The sequence below is a fragment of the Zonotrichia albicollis genome, unplaced genomic scaffold, assembly GCF_047830755.1.
Source record: "Zonotrichia albicollis isolate bZonAlb1 unplaced genomic scaffold, bZonAlb1.hap1 Scaffold_173, whole genome shotgun sequence".
NCBI classification, from domain to species: domain Eukaryota; kingdom Metazoa; phylum Chordata; class Aves; order Passeriformes; family Passerellidae; genus Zonotrichia; species Zonotrichia albicollis.
The window spans coordinates 1-12,874 of record NW_027428372.1 but is presented as its reverse complement, the minus strand read 5'-3'; the positions used below and the strand labels follow the sequence as shown (position 1 = coordinate 12,874).

Below are 12,874 nucleotides of genomic sequence, written 5' to 3'. Positions count from 1 at the left end.
TGGGAATATTTTTAATTATTTTTAATTTCTTTTAATAATTTTTTTATGGATTTTTATGGGATTTACCTGAGATGGTCCCAGCAAAAATGGGAAATTTTTATTTATTTTTAATTTTTAAGGGTTTTTTTACATGGATTTTGTGTGGGATTTAGCTGGGATGGTCCAAGGAAAAATGGGAAAAAAATTTAATTTTTTTCAGTATTTTTAAGGGTTTTTTTATGGATTTTCTATGGGATTTAGCTGGGATGGTCCCAGCAAAAATGGGAAATTTTAAATTATTTTTAATTTTTTTTACATGGATTTTCTATGGGATTTATCCTGGGATGGTCCCAGCAAAAATGGGAAAATTTTAAATTTTTAAAAATTTTTTTTTCAATTTTTTAAGGTTTTTTTTCATGGACTTTCTATGGAATTTACCAGCAAAAATGGGAAAAATTTAAATTATTTTTAATTTATTTTAACAATTTTTTTATGGATTTTTATGGGATTTATCCTGGGATGGTCCCAGCAAAAATGGGAAAAAAAATTTAATTTTTTTCAATATTTTTAAGGGTTTTTTTAATGGATTTTTATGGGATTTACCTGGGATGGTCCCAGCAAAAATGGGAATATTTTAAATTATTTTTAATTCATTTTAATAATTTTTTTATGGATTTTCTATGGAACTTACCAGCAAAAATGGGAAAATTTTAAATTATTTTTAATTTTTTTTAAGATTTTTTTTTATGGATTTTCTATGGGATTTACCTGGGATGGTCCCAGCAAAAATGGGAAAAGTTTAAATTATTTTTAATTTCTTTTAATAATTTCTTTAATGGATTTTTATGGGATTTACCTGGGATGGTCCCAGCAGAGATGGGAAAAATTTAAATTATTTTAAATTTATTTAAGGTTTTTTTTCATGGATTTTTTATGGGATTTACCTGGGATGGTCCCAGCAAAAATGGGAATATATTAAATTATTTTTAATTTAATTTAATAATTTTTTAATTGATTTTTAAGGGATTTACCTGGGATTGTCCCAGCAAAAATGGGAAAACTTTAAATTATTTTTAATTTATTTTACATGGATTTTCTATGGGATTTACCAGCAAAAATGGGGAAAATTTAAATTATTTTTAAATGGGTTTTCTATGGGATTTAGCTGGGATGGTCCCAGCAGAAATGGGAATATTTTTAAATTATTTTTAATTTTTTTTAGGGTTTTTTTAATGGCTTTTTTATGGGATTTACCAACAAAAATGGGAAAAATTTAAATTATTTCTAATTTATTTTAATAATTTTTTAAATTGATTTTTAAGGGATTTACCTGGGATGGTCCAAGCAAAAATGGGAAAATTTTTAAATTATTTTTGGTTTTTTTACGGTTTTTTTTCATGGATTTTCTATGGAATTTACCAGCAAAAATGGGAAAATTTTAAATTATTTTTAATTTATTTTAATAATTTTTTTTATGGATTTTCTATGGAATTTACCAGCAAAAATGGGAATATTTTAAATTATTTTTAATTGTTTTTAATATTTTTTTAAATTGATTTTTATGGGATTTACCTGGGATGGTCCCAGCACAAATGGGAAAAATTTAAATAATTTTTTTATTTCTTTTAATAATCTTTTTAATGGATTTTTAATGGGATTTACCTGAGATGGTCCCAGCAAAAATGGGAATATTTTAAATTATTTTTAATTTATTTTAAGCCATTTTTTTAATGGCTTTTTAATGGGATTTACCAACAAAAATGGGAAAAAATTAATTTTTTTAAAATTTATTTTAAGGTTTTTTTATGGATTTTTTAATGGGATTTACCTGGGATGGTCCCAGCAAAAATGGGAATATTTTAAATTATTTTTAATTCATTTTAATAATTTTTTAAATTAATTTTTAAGGGCTTTACCTGGGACGGTCCCATCGGGGTTTAGGGGGTAAAGGGGATCCAGTGGGGGTGGAGGGGAAAATTCCAGCTCAGAAAAATCCATGGAATCCAAGGGAAGCTGGGAATTCTCTGGGCTGGATCCATCTGGAAAAAATAAAAAATAAATGAAAAAAAATCAGGATTTTCCCAAAAAAAGCAGAAAAATTTCAAAAATTTCATTTTCTCACCGGGAATTTCTGGGCTCAAATCTGCGTTGGGATTTTGGGCGATTTCATCCAGAGAGAGGAGCGGATTCTGCTGGGGGGGGTCTGATCCCAAATCCTTCCCTGGGAGCAAAAATTCCCAAAAATTCCATGGAAAAAAATTCCCTCAGCCTTTTTGTGATATTTTATCCCAAAATTCCCTCAAAAATCCCAAAAAATCAAAAAAATTCCCCTCAGAAATCCCAAAAAATCCCCTCAGAAATCCCAAAAATTCCCTCAAAAATCCCAAAAAATCCCCTCAAAAATCCCAAAATTCCCTCAAAAATCCCCTTAGAAATCCCAAAAAATCCCCTCAGAAATCCCAAAATTCCCTCAGAAATCTCAAAAAATCCCCTCAAAAATCCCAAAATTCCCTCAGAAATCCCAAAATTCCCTCAAAAATCACAAAATTCCCTCAGAAATCCCAAAATTCCCTCAAAAATCACAAAATTTTCCTCAGAAATCCCAAAAAATCCCCTCAGAAATCCCAAAAATTCCCAGAATTTCCTCAGGAATTTCTCCAGGAATGATCCCAAATCCTTCCCTGGGAGCAGAATTCCCAAAAATTCTATGGAAAAAAAACCTCCCTCACCTTTTTGTGATGTTTTATCCCAAAATTCCCTCAAAAATCCCAAAATTCCCTCAAAAATCCCAAAAATTCCCTCAAAATTCCCCTCAGAAATCCCCAAATTCCCAAAAAATCCCAATAATTCCCCTCAGAAATCCCAAAAATTCCTTCAAAAATCCCAAAATTCCCTCAGAAATCCCAAAATTCCCTCAAAAATCCAAAAATTCCCTCAAAAATCCAAAAATTCCCTCAAAAATCCCAAAAAATCCCCTCAGAAATCCCAAAATTCCCTCAAAAATCCCAAAATTCCCTCAAAAATCCCAAAAATTCCCTCAGAAATCCCAAAAATTTCCCTCAGAAATCCCAAAAATTCCCTCAGAAATCCCAAAAATTCCCCTCAGAAATCCCAAAAATTCCCAGAATTTCCTCAGGAATGATCCCAAATCCGATCCCAAATTCTTCCCTGGGAGCAGAATTCCCAAAAAATCCATGGAAAAGAACCTCCCTCACCCTTTTCCTGCTGTTTTATCCCAAAATTCCCTCAGAAATTCCAAAATTCCCTCAAAAATCCCAAAAATCCCCTCAAAAATCCCAAAATTCCCTCAAAAATCCCAAAATTTTCCTCAGAAATCCCAAAATTCCCTCAAAAATCCCAAAATTTCCCCTCAGAAATCCCAAAAATTCCCCTCAGAAATCCCAAAAATTCCCAGAATTTCCTCAGGAATGATCCCAAATCCAATCCCAAATCCTTCCCTGAGAGCAAAAATTCCCAAAAAATCCATGGAAAAAAATTCCCTCAGCCTTTTCCTGCTGTTTTACCCCAAAAATCCCCTCAGAAATCCCAAAATTCCCTCAAAAATCCCAAAAAACAAAAAAAAATCCCCTCAGAAATCCTAAAAATTCTCGGCCTGGTCTCGCAATCTCCTCTGGGAACGACCCCAAATCCTTCCCTGTGAGAAGAATTCCCAAAAATTCCATGGAAAACAACCTCCCTCACCATTTTTCTGGTGTTTTATCCCAAAAATCCCCTCAGAAATCCCAAAATTCCCTCAAAAATCCCCAAAAATCAAAAAAAATCCCCTCAGAAATCCTAAAAATTCTCGGCCTGGTCTCGCAGTTCCCTCAGGAATTTCTCGTGGGACGATCCAAAATCCTGACCAGAATTCTCTCAAAAATCCACGTTAAAAAACCTCCCTCACCCTTTTTCCCTCTGTTTTACCCGAAAAATTCCCTCAGAAATCCCAAAATTCCCTCAGAAATCCCAAAATTCCCTCAAAAATCCCCCCCCTGCCGCAAAAAATCCCAAGAATTCCCAGCCTGACTTCGCAATTCCCTCAGGAATTTCTCCCGGAACGATCCGAAATCCTGACCAGAATTCCCTCAAAAATCCACGTTAAAAAACCTCTCTCACACTTTTCCCTCCGTTTTATCCCAAAATCCCCTCAAAAATCCCAAAATTCCCTCAGAAATCCCAAAAATCCCCTCAGAAATCCCAAAAATTCCAAGAATTTACACAGGAATTTCACTGGGAATGATCCCAAATCCTTCCCTGGGAGCAAAAATTCCCAAAAAATCCATGGAAAAAACCTCCCTCAGCCTTTTCCTGACATTTTATCCCAAAATTCCCTCAAAAATCCCCTCAGAAATCCCAAAAATTCCCTCAGAAATCCCAAAATTTTCCTCAGAAATCCCAAAAAATCCCCTCAAAAATCCCAAAAATCCACTCAGAAATCCCAAAAGTTCCTCAGGAATGATCCCAAATCCGATCCCAAATCCTTCGCTGGGAGCAAAAATTCCCAAAAAATCCATGGAAAAAACCTCCCTCAGCCTTTTTGTGATGTTTTATCCCAAAAACCCCCTCAGAAATCCCAAAATTCCCTCAGAAATCCCAAAATCCCCTCAAAAATCCCAAAATTCCCTCAAAAATCCCAAAAAATCCCTTCAGAAATCCCAAAAATTCCTTCAAAAATGCCAAAATCCCCTCAAAAATCCCAAAAATTCCCTCAAAAATCCCAAAATTCCCTCAGAAATCCCAAAATTCCCTCAAAAATCCCAAAAATTCCCCTCAGAAATCCCAAAATTCCCTCAAAAATCCCCTCAGAAATCCCAAAAATTCCCAGAATTTCCTCAGGAATGATCCCAAATCCGATCCCAAATCCTTCCCTGGGAGCAGAATTCCCAAAAAATCCATGGAAAAAACCTCCCTCAGCCTTTTCCTGCTGTTTTATCCCAAAAATTCCCTCAGAAATCCCAAAATTCCCTCAAAAATCCCAAAAAAATCAAAAAAATTCCCCTCAGAAATCCTAAAAATTCTCAGCCGGATCTCGCAATTTCCTCCGGGAACCACCCCAAATCCTTCCCTGTGAGAAGAATTCCCTCAAAATTCCATGGAAAAGAACCTCCCTCACCATTTTTCTGGCATTTTATCCCAAAAATCCCCTCAGAAATCCCAAAATTCCCTCAAAAATCCCCAAAAATAAAAAAAAATCCCCTCAGAAATCCTAAAAATTCTCGGCCTGGTCTCGCAATTCCCTCAGGAATTTCTCCTGGAACGATCCCAAATCCTGACCAGAATTCCCTCAAAAAATCCACGTTAAAAAACCTCTCTCACCCTTTTCCCTCTGTTTTACCCCAAAAATTCCCTCAGAAATCCCAAAATTCCCTCAAAAAATCCCAAAAAACAAAAAAAAATCCCCTCAGAAATCCTAAAAATTCTCGGCCTGGTCTCACAATCTCCTCCGGGAACTTCCCCAAATCCTTCCCTGTGAGAAGAATTCCCAAAAAATTCCATGGAAAAGAACCCCCCTCACCATTTTTCTGGCATTTTATCCCAAAAATCCTCTCAGAAATTGCAAATATTCCCCTCAGAAATCCCAAAATTCTCTCCAAAATCCCCAAAAATCAAAAAAATTCCCCTCAGAAATCCTAAAAATTCTCGGCCTGGTCTCACAATTTCCTCTGGGAACTTCCCCAAATCCTTCCCTGTGAGAAGAATTCCCAAAAAAATCCATGGAAAACAACCCCCCTCACCATTTTTCTGGCATTTTATCCCAAAAATCCCCTCAGAAATCCCAAAATTCCCTCAAAAATCCCCAAATTCCCTCAAAAATCTCCCCCCTGCCCCAAAAAATCCCCTCAGAAATCCCAAGAATTCCCAGCCTGACTTCGCAATTCCCTCAGGAATTTCTCCCGGAATGATCCGAAATCCTGACCAGAATCCCCTCAAAAATCCACGTTAAAAAACCTCCCTCACCCTTTTCCCTCTGTTTTACCCAAAAATCCCCTCTGAAATCCCAAAATTCCCTCAAAAATCCCCAAAAATCAAAAAAAATCCCCTCAGAAATCCTAAAAATTCTCGGCCTGGTCTCACAATTTCCTCCGGGAACTACCCCAAATCCTTCCCTGTGAGAAGAATTCCCTCAAAATTCCATGGAAAAGAACCCCCCTCACCATTTTTCTGGCATTTTATCCCAAAAATCCCCTCAGAAATCCCAAAATTCCCTCAAAAATCCCAAAAAATCCCCTCAGAAATCCCAAAATTCCCAAAAAAATCCCAAAAATTCCCAAAAAAATCCCAAAATTCTCTAAAAAATCCCAAAAAATCCCCTCAGAAATCCCAAAATTCCCTCAAAAATCCCAAAATTCCCAAAATTTTCCTCAGAAATCCCAAAAATTCCCTCAAAAATCCCAAAATTCCCTCAAAATTCCCCTCAGAAATCCCCAAATTCCCTCAAAAATTGAAAAAATTTCCCTCAAAAATCCCCAAAATTCCCCTCAAACATCCCAAAAATCCCCTCAGAAATCCCAAAATTCCCTCAGAAATCCCAAAAATTCCCAGAATTTCCTCAGGAATTTCCTCAGGAATGATCCCAAATCTGATCCCAAATCCTTTCCTGGGAGCAGAATTCCCAAAAATTCCATGGAAAAAAATTCCCTCAGCCTTTTCCTGCTGTTTTATCCCAAAATCCCCTCAAAAATCCCAAAAAATCAAAAAAATTCCCCTCAGAAATCCCAAAATTCCCTCAAAAATCCCAAAAAAATCCCCTCAGAAATCCCAAAATTCCCAAAATATCCCCTCAGAAATCCCAAAATTCCCAAAAAATTCCCTCAGAAATCCCAAAATTCCCTCAAAAATCCCAAAAATTCCCCTCAGAAATCTCAAAAATTCCCTCAAAAATCCCAAAATTCCCTCAAAAATCCCAAAAATTCCCCTCAGAAACCTCAAAAATTCCCTCAAAAATCCCAAAAAATCCCCTCAGAAATCTCAAAAAATTCCCTCAAAAATCCCAAAAATCTCCTCAGAAATCCCAAAATTCCCTCAAAATTCCCAAAAAATTCCCTCAGAAATCCCAAAATTCCCTCAGAAATCCCAAAATTTTCCTCAGAAATCCCAAAATTCCCTCAAAAATCCCAAAAATTCCCCTCAGAAATCCCAAAATTCCCTCAAAAATCCCAAAATTCCCTCAAAAATCCCAAAATTCTCTCAAAATTCCCAAAAATTCCCCTCAGAAATCCAAAATTCCCTCAAAATTCCCAAAAATTCCCTCAGAAATCCAAAAAATCCCCTCAGAAATCCCAAAAATTCCCTCAAAAATCCCAAAAAATCCCTTCAGAAATCCCAAAATTCCCTCAGAAATCCCAAAAAATCCCCTCAGAAATCCCAAAAATTCCCTCAAAAATCCCAAAATTCCCTCAAAAATCCCAAAAAATCCCCTCAGAAATCCCAAAAATTCCCAGAATTTCCTCAGGAATTTCACTGGGAGTGATCCCAAATCCTTCCCTGGGAGCAGAATTCCCAAAAAATCCATGGAAAAAACCTCCCTCAGCCTTTTTGTGATGTTTTATCCCAAAAATCCCCTCAAAAATCCCAAAATTCCCTCAAAAATCCCAAAAAATTCCCTCAGAAATCCCAAAAATTCTCTCAGAAATCCCAAAATTCCCTCAAAAATCCCAAAATTCCCTCAAAAATCCCAAAATTCCCAAAAAATCCCAAAATTTTCCTCAGAAATCCCAAAAAATCCCCTCAGAAATCCCAAAAAATCCCCTCAGAAATCCCAAAAATTCCCAAAATTCCCTCAGGAATGATCCCAAATCCGATCCCAAATCCTTCCCTGGGATCAAAAATTCCCAAAATTTCCATGGAAAAAAATTCCCTCAGCCTTTTCCTGCTGTTTTACCCCAAAATTCCCCTCAGAAATCCCAAAATTCCCTCAAAAATCCAAAAATTCCCCTCAGAAATCCCAAAATTCCCTCAAAAATCCCAAAATCCCCTCAAAAATCCCAAAAATCCCCCCAGAAATCCCAAAATTCCCGCAAAAATCCCAAAAAATCCCCCTCAGTAATCCCAAAATTTTCCTCAGAAATCCCAAAATTCCCTCAGAAATCCCAAAAATTACCAGAATTTCCTCAGGAATGATCCCAAATCTGATCCCAAATCCTTCCCTGGGAGCAAAAATTCCCAAAAAATCCATGGAAAAGAACCTCCCTCAGCCTTTTTGTGATGTTTTATCCCAAAAATCCCCTCAGAAATCCCAAAATTCCCTCAAAAATCCCCTCAGAAATCCCAAAAAATCCCCTCAGAAATCCCAAAAATTCCCAGAATTTCCTCAGGATTTTTACTGGGAGTGATCCCAAATCCTTCCCTGTAAGAAGAATTCCCTCAAAATTCCATGGAAAAGAACTCCCCTCACCATTTTTCTGGCGTTTTATCCCAAAAATCCCCTCAGAAATCCCAAAATTCCCTCAAAAATCCCCAAAAATCAACAAAATTCCCCTCAGAAATCCTAAAAATTCTCGGCCTGGTCTCACAATCTCCACTGGGAACCACCCCAAATCCTTCTCTGTGAGAAGAATTCCCTCAAAAATCCATGGAAAAGAACTCCCCTCACCATTTTCCTGACATTTTATCCCAAAAATCCCCTCAGAAATCCCAAAATTCCCTCAAAAATCTCCCCCCTGCCCCAAAAAATCCCCTCAGAAATCCCAAGAATTCCCAGCCTGACTTCACAATTCCCTCAGGAATTTCTCCCGGAACGATCCGAAATCCTGACCAGAATTCCCTCAAAAATCCACGTTAAAAAATCTCTCTCACCCTTTTTCCTCCGTTTTACCCCAAAAATTCCCTCAGAAATCCCAAAATTCCCTCAAAAATCCCCAAAAATAAAAAAAAATCCCCTCAAAAATCCTAAAAATTCTCGGCCTGGTCTCGCAATTTCCTCTGGGAACTGCCCCAAATCCTTCCCTGGGAGAAGAATTCCCTCAAAATTCCATGGAAAAGAACCCCTGTCACCATTTTTCTGGCATTTTATCCCAAAAATCCCCTCAGAAATCCCAAATATTCCCTCAAAAATCCCCAAAATTCTCTCAAAAATCCCCAAAAATCAAAAAAAATCCCCTCAGAAATCCCAAGAATCCCCAGCCTGACCTCGCAATTCCCTCAGGAATTTCTCCTGGAACGATCCGAAATCCTGACCAGAATTCCCTCAAAAATCCATGTAAAAAAACCTCCCTCACCCTTTTCCCTCCGTTTTACCCCAAAATTCCCTCAGAAATCCCAAAATTCCCTCAAAAATTCCATAAGATCCCCTCAAAAATCCCAAAAATCCCCTCACAAACCGCAAAGCCCCGCGCTCACCTCGGCACTCCGAGGCCCAGTGCCCTTTCCCGCCACACCGGAAGCAAACATCGGCTCCGCCCCCGAACTTTTTTCTCCATTTTTGCTTCCAAACCTGGGAAAAAAAAATCCCAAATCCCAAAATTCCATCACGGGAGAGGTCGGGAATTGCCAAAATAAAAAATTTGGGAATTTTTACCTGTTTGCGGAGGAATTTTCCCCTCATGGATGCGCGGGAATATGATTTTCTCTTCAGGTTAAGGCGGACGAAATTGCCGCGGTCGCGGGGCGGGGCTCTGAGGGGAAAATGGGATTAAAAACCAGGGAAAATCGGGAAAAATGGGAAAAAAGGGAATTTTAGGATGAGGATTTTTGGGATTTATGGGATTTTTATAATTTTTCTGATTTTGGGGTCTTTAATTTTGCGGTTTTTGAGTGCTCCGATTTTCTCTTCAGGTTAAGGCGGACGAAATTGCCGCGGTCCCGGGGCGGGGCTCTGAGGGGAAAAGGGGATTAAAAACCAGGGAAAATCGGGAAAAATGGGAAAAAAGGGAATTTTGGGATGAGGATTTTTGGGATTTATGGGATTTTTTATAATTTTTCGGATTTTGGGGTCTTTAATTTTGAGGGTTTTGAGTGCTCCGATTTTCTCTTCAGGGTAAGGCGGATTAAATTTCCCCAGGCCGGGGCTCTGAGGGGAAAAAGGGATTAAAACCGGTGGAAAATGGGAAAAAATGAAAAAAAAAAGGGAATTTTAGGAGGATTTTTCGGATTTTGGAGTCTTTAGTTTTGGGGTTTTTGAGTTTTTCTGATTTTTGGGATTTTTTTTTATTTTGGGGATCTGGGATTTGAAAAAATGGGAATAAAGGCTGGAAAAAAGGCAGGAAAAAATGGGAAAAAAGGCTGGAAAAAAACCTGGAAAAATGGAATAAAGGCAGAAAAAAATGGGAATAAAGGGTGGAAAAAAGGCAGGAAAAAATGGGAATAAAGGCTGGAAAAAAAGGCAGGAAAAATGGGAATAAAGGCTGGAAAGAAATGGGAATAAAGGCTGGAAAAAAGGCAGGAAAAAATGGGAATAAAGGCTGGGAATAAAGGCAGAAAAAAATGGGAATAAAGGCTGGAAAAAAGGCAGGAAAAATGGGAATAAAGGCTGGAAAAAAGGCAGGAAAAAATGGGAATAAAGGGTGGAAAAAAGGCAGGAAAATGGGAATAAAGGCAGAAAAAAAATGGGAATAAAGGCTGGAAAAAAGGCAGGAAAAATGGGAATAAAGGCAGAAAAAAATGGGAATAAAGGCTGGAAAAAAGGCAGAAAAAATGGGAATAAAGGCAGAAAAAAATGGGAATAAAGGCTGGAATAAAGGCAGAAAAAAATGGGAATAAAGGCTGGAAAAAAGGCAGAAAAAAAGGCAGAAAAAATGGGAATAAAGGCAGGAAAAATGGGAATAAAGGGTGGAAAAATGGGAATAAAGGGTGGAATAAAGGCAGAAAAAAAATGGGAATAAAGGCGGGGAAAAAGGCAGAAAAAAATGGAAAAAGGGCTGGAAAAAAGGTAGAAAAAAAAGGGAAAAAAGGCAGGAAAAAATTGGAATAAAGGCTGGAAAAATGGGAATAAAGGCTGGAAAAAAGGCAGAAAAAAATGGGAATAAAGGCTGGAAAAAAGGCAGGAAAAATGGGAATAAAGGCTGGGAAAAAACCTGGAAAAATGGGAATAAAGGCTGGAAAAAAGGCAGAAAAAAATGGAAAAAGGGCTGGAATAAAGGCTAGAAAAAAGGCAGGAAAAATGGGAATAAAGGCAGAAAAAATGGGAATAAAGGCTGGAAAAAAGGCAGAAAAAAATGGAAAAAGGGCTGGAAAAAAGGCAGGAAAATGGGAATAAAGGCTGGAAAAAAGGCAGGAAAAATGGGAATAAAGGCAGAAAAAAATGGGAATAAAGGCTGGAAAAAAGGCAAAAAAAATAGGAATAAAGGCTGGGAAAAATGGGAATAAAGGCTGGAAAAAAGGCAGAAAAAATGGAAATAAAGGCTGGAAAAAAGACAGGAAAAAATGGGAATAAAGGCTGGAAAAAAGGCAGGAAAAAATGGGAATAAAGGCAAAAAAAATGGGAATAAAGGCTGGAAAAAAGGCAAAAAAAATGAGAATAAAGGCAGAAAAAAATGGGAATAAAGGCTGGAAAAAAGGCAAAAAAAATGGGAATAAAGGCTGGAAAAAAACCTGGAAAAAATGGGAATAAAGGCTGGAAAAAAATGGGAATAAAGGCTGGAAAAAAGGCAGGAAAAAATGGGAACCAAGGCCTGAAAAAAGGCAGGAAAAATGGGAATAAAGAGTGGAAAAAAGGCAGGAAAAAATGGAATAAAAGCTGGAAGAAAGGCAGAAAAATGGGAACAAAGGGTGGGAAAAAGGCAGGAAAAATGAGAATAAAGGCAGAAAAAAATGGGAATAAAGGCTGGAAAAAAGGCAGAAAAAATGGAAAAAGGGCTGGAAAAAAGGCAGAAAAAATGGGAATAAAGGCAGAAAAAAAGGCAGAAAAAAATGGAAAAAGGGCTGGAAAAAAGGCAGGAAAAATGGGAATAAAGGCAGAAAAAATGGGAATAAAGGCTGGAATAAAGGCAGGAAAAATGGGAAAAAAGGCAGAAAAAATGGGAATAAAGGCTGGAATAAAGGCAGGAAAAATGGGAAAAAAGGCAGAAAAAATGGGAATAAAGGCTGGAAAAAAGGAAAAAAAAAAGGGAATACAGCCAGAAAAAATGGGAATAAAGGCTGGAAAATAGGCAGAAAAAAATGGGAATAAAGGCTGGGAAAAAGGCAGGAAAAATGGGGATAAAGGCTGGAAAAAAGGCAGAAAAAATGGGAATAAAGGCTGGAAAAAAGGCAGGAAAAATGGGAATAAAGGCAGAAAAAAGGCAGGAAAAAACGGGAATAAAGGCTGGAAAAAATGGGAATAAATGCTGGGGAAAAGGCAGAAAAATGGGAATAAAGGCTGGAAAAATGGGAATAAAGGCTGGAAAAAAGGCAGGAAAAATGGGAATAAAGGCTGGGAAAAAGGCAGGAAAAATGGAAAAAGGGTTGGAAAAAAGGCAGGAAAAAAATGGGAATAAAGGCTGGAAAAAAGGCAGAAAAAAATGGGAATAAAGGCAGAAAAAATGGGAATAAAGGCTGGAAAAAAGGCAGGAAAAAAATGAGAAAAAAAGGCAGAAAATTGGGAATAAAGGCTGGAAAAAAACCTGGAAAAAGCTGAAAAAAAGGAGGAAAAATTTGGAAAAAATAGGAAAAATTGGGAAAATGCAGAATTACCGAGTTCTTCGTGTGGTTTTGGGTTTTTCTTCCTCTTCCTCTTCTTCTTCCTCCAGGAATTCTCTGGATTCATTTTGGGATTTTTCCTGATTTTCCCAATTTTCCTGTTTTTCCCTCATTGCAAAAATTCTGGATTTGGGTTCTTTGATTTTGGCTGGAATTTCCCCATCCCCCTCCCCATCCCGGGGTCTTTTCCCCCCAAAATTCCCTAAAAATTCCAATTTTTTTGGGGATTTTTCATTTTTTTGGGATTCATTTTTTTGGGATTCTTCATTTTTTTGGAATT

At 37.2% G+C, this 12,874-nt stretch overlaps 1 protein-coding gene across 1 annotated transcript in view; it reads right to left on the bottom strand.

Moving 5' to 3' along the window:
* Positions 1 to 12,845, bottom strand: part of LOC141727673 (ATP-dependent DNA helicase Q4-like) — a 65,883-nt gene extending 53,038 nt beyond the window's left edge. Inside the window, exons 1-5 of the mRNA XM_074533935.1 lie at positions 12,589 to 12,845; positions 9,497 to 9,593; positions 9,319 to 9,412; positions 2,102 to 2,200; positions 1,896 to 2,018 (exon numbers count right to left, since the gene is read on the bottom strand). Of these exons, the coding sequence (XP_074390036.1) occupies positions 1,896 to 2,018; positions 2,102 to 2,200; positions 9,319 to 9,412; positions 9,497 to 9,593; positions 12,589 to 12,707 (532 nt within the window). The 5' untranslated portion in view covers positions 12,708 to 12,845. The remainder of the gene's footprint in view (positions 1 to 1,895; positions 2,019 to 2,101; positions 2,201 to 9,318; positions 9,413 to 9,496; positions 9,594 to 12,588) is intronic.
* Between the last annotated feature and the right edge of the window lie 29 nt (positions 12,846 to 12,874).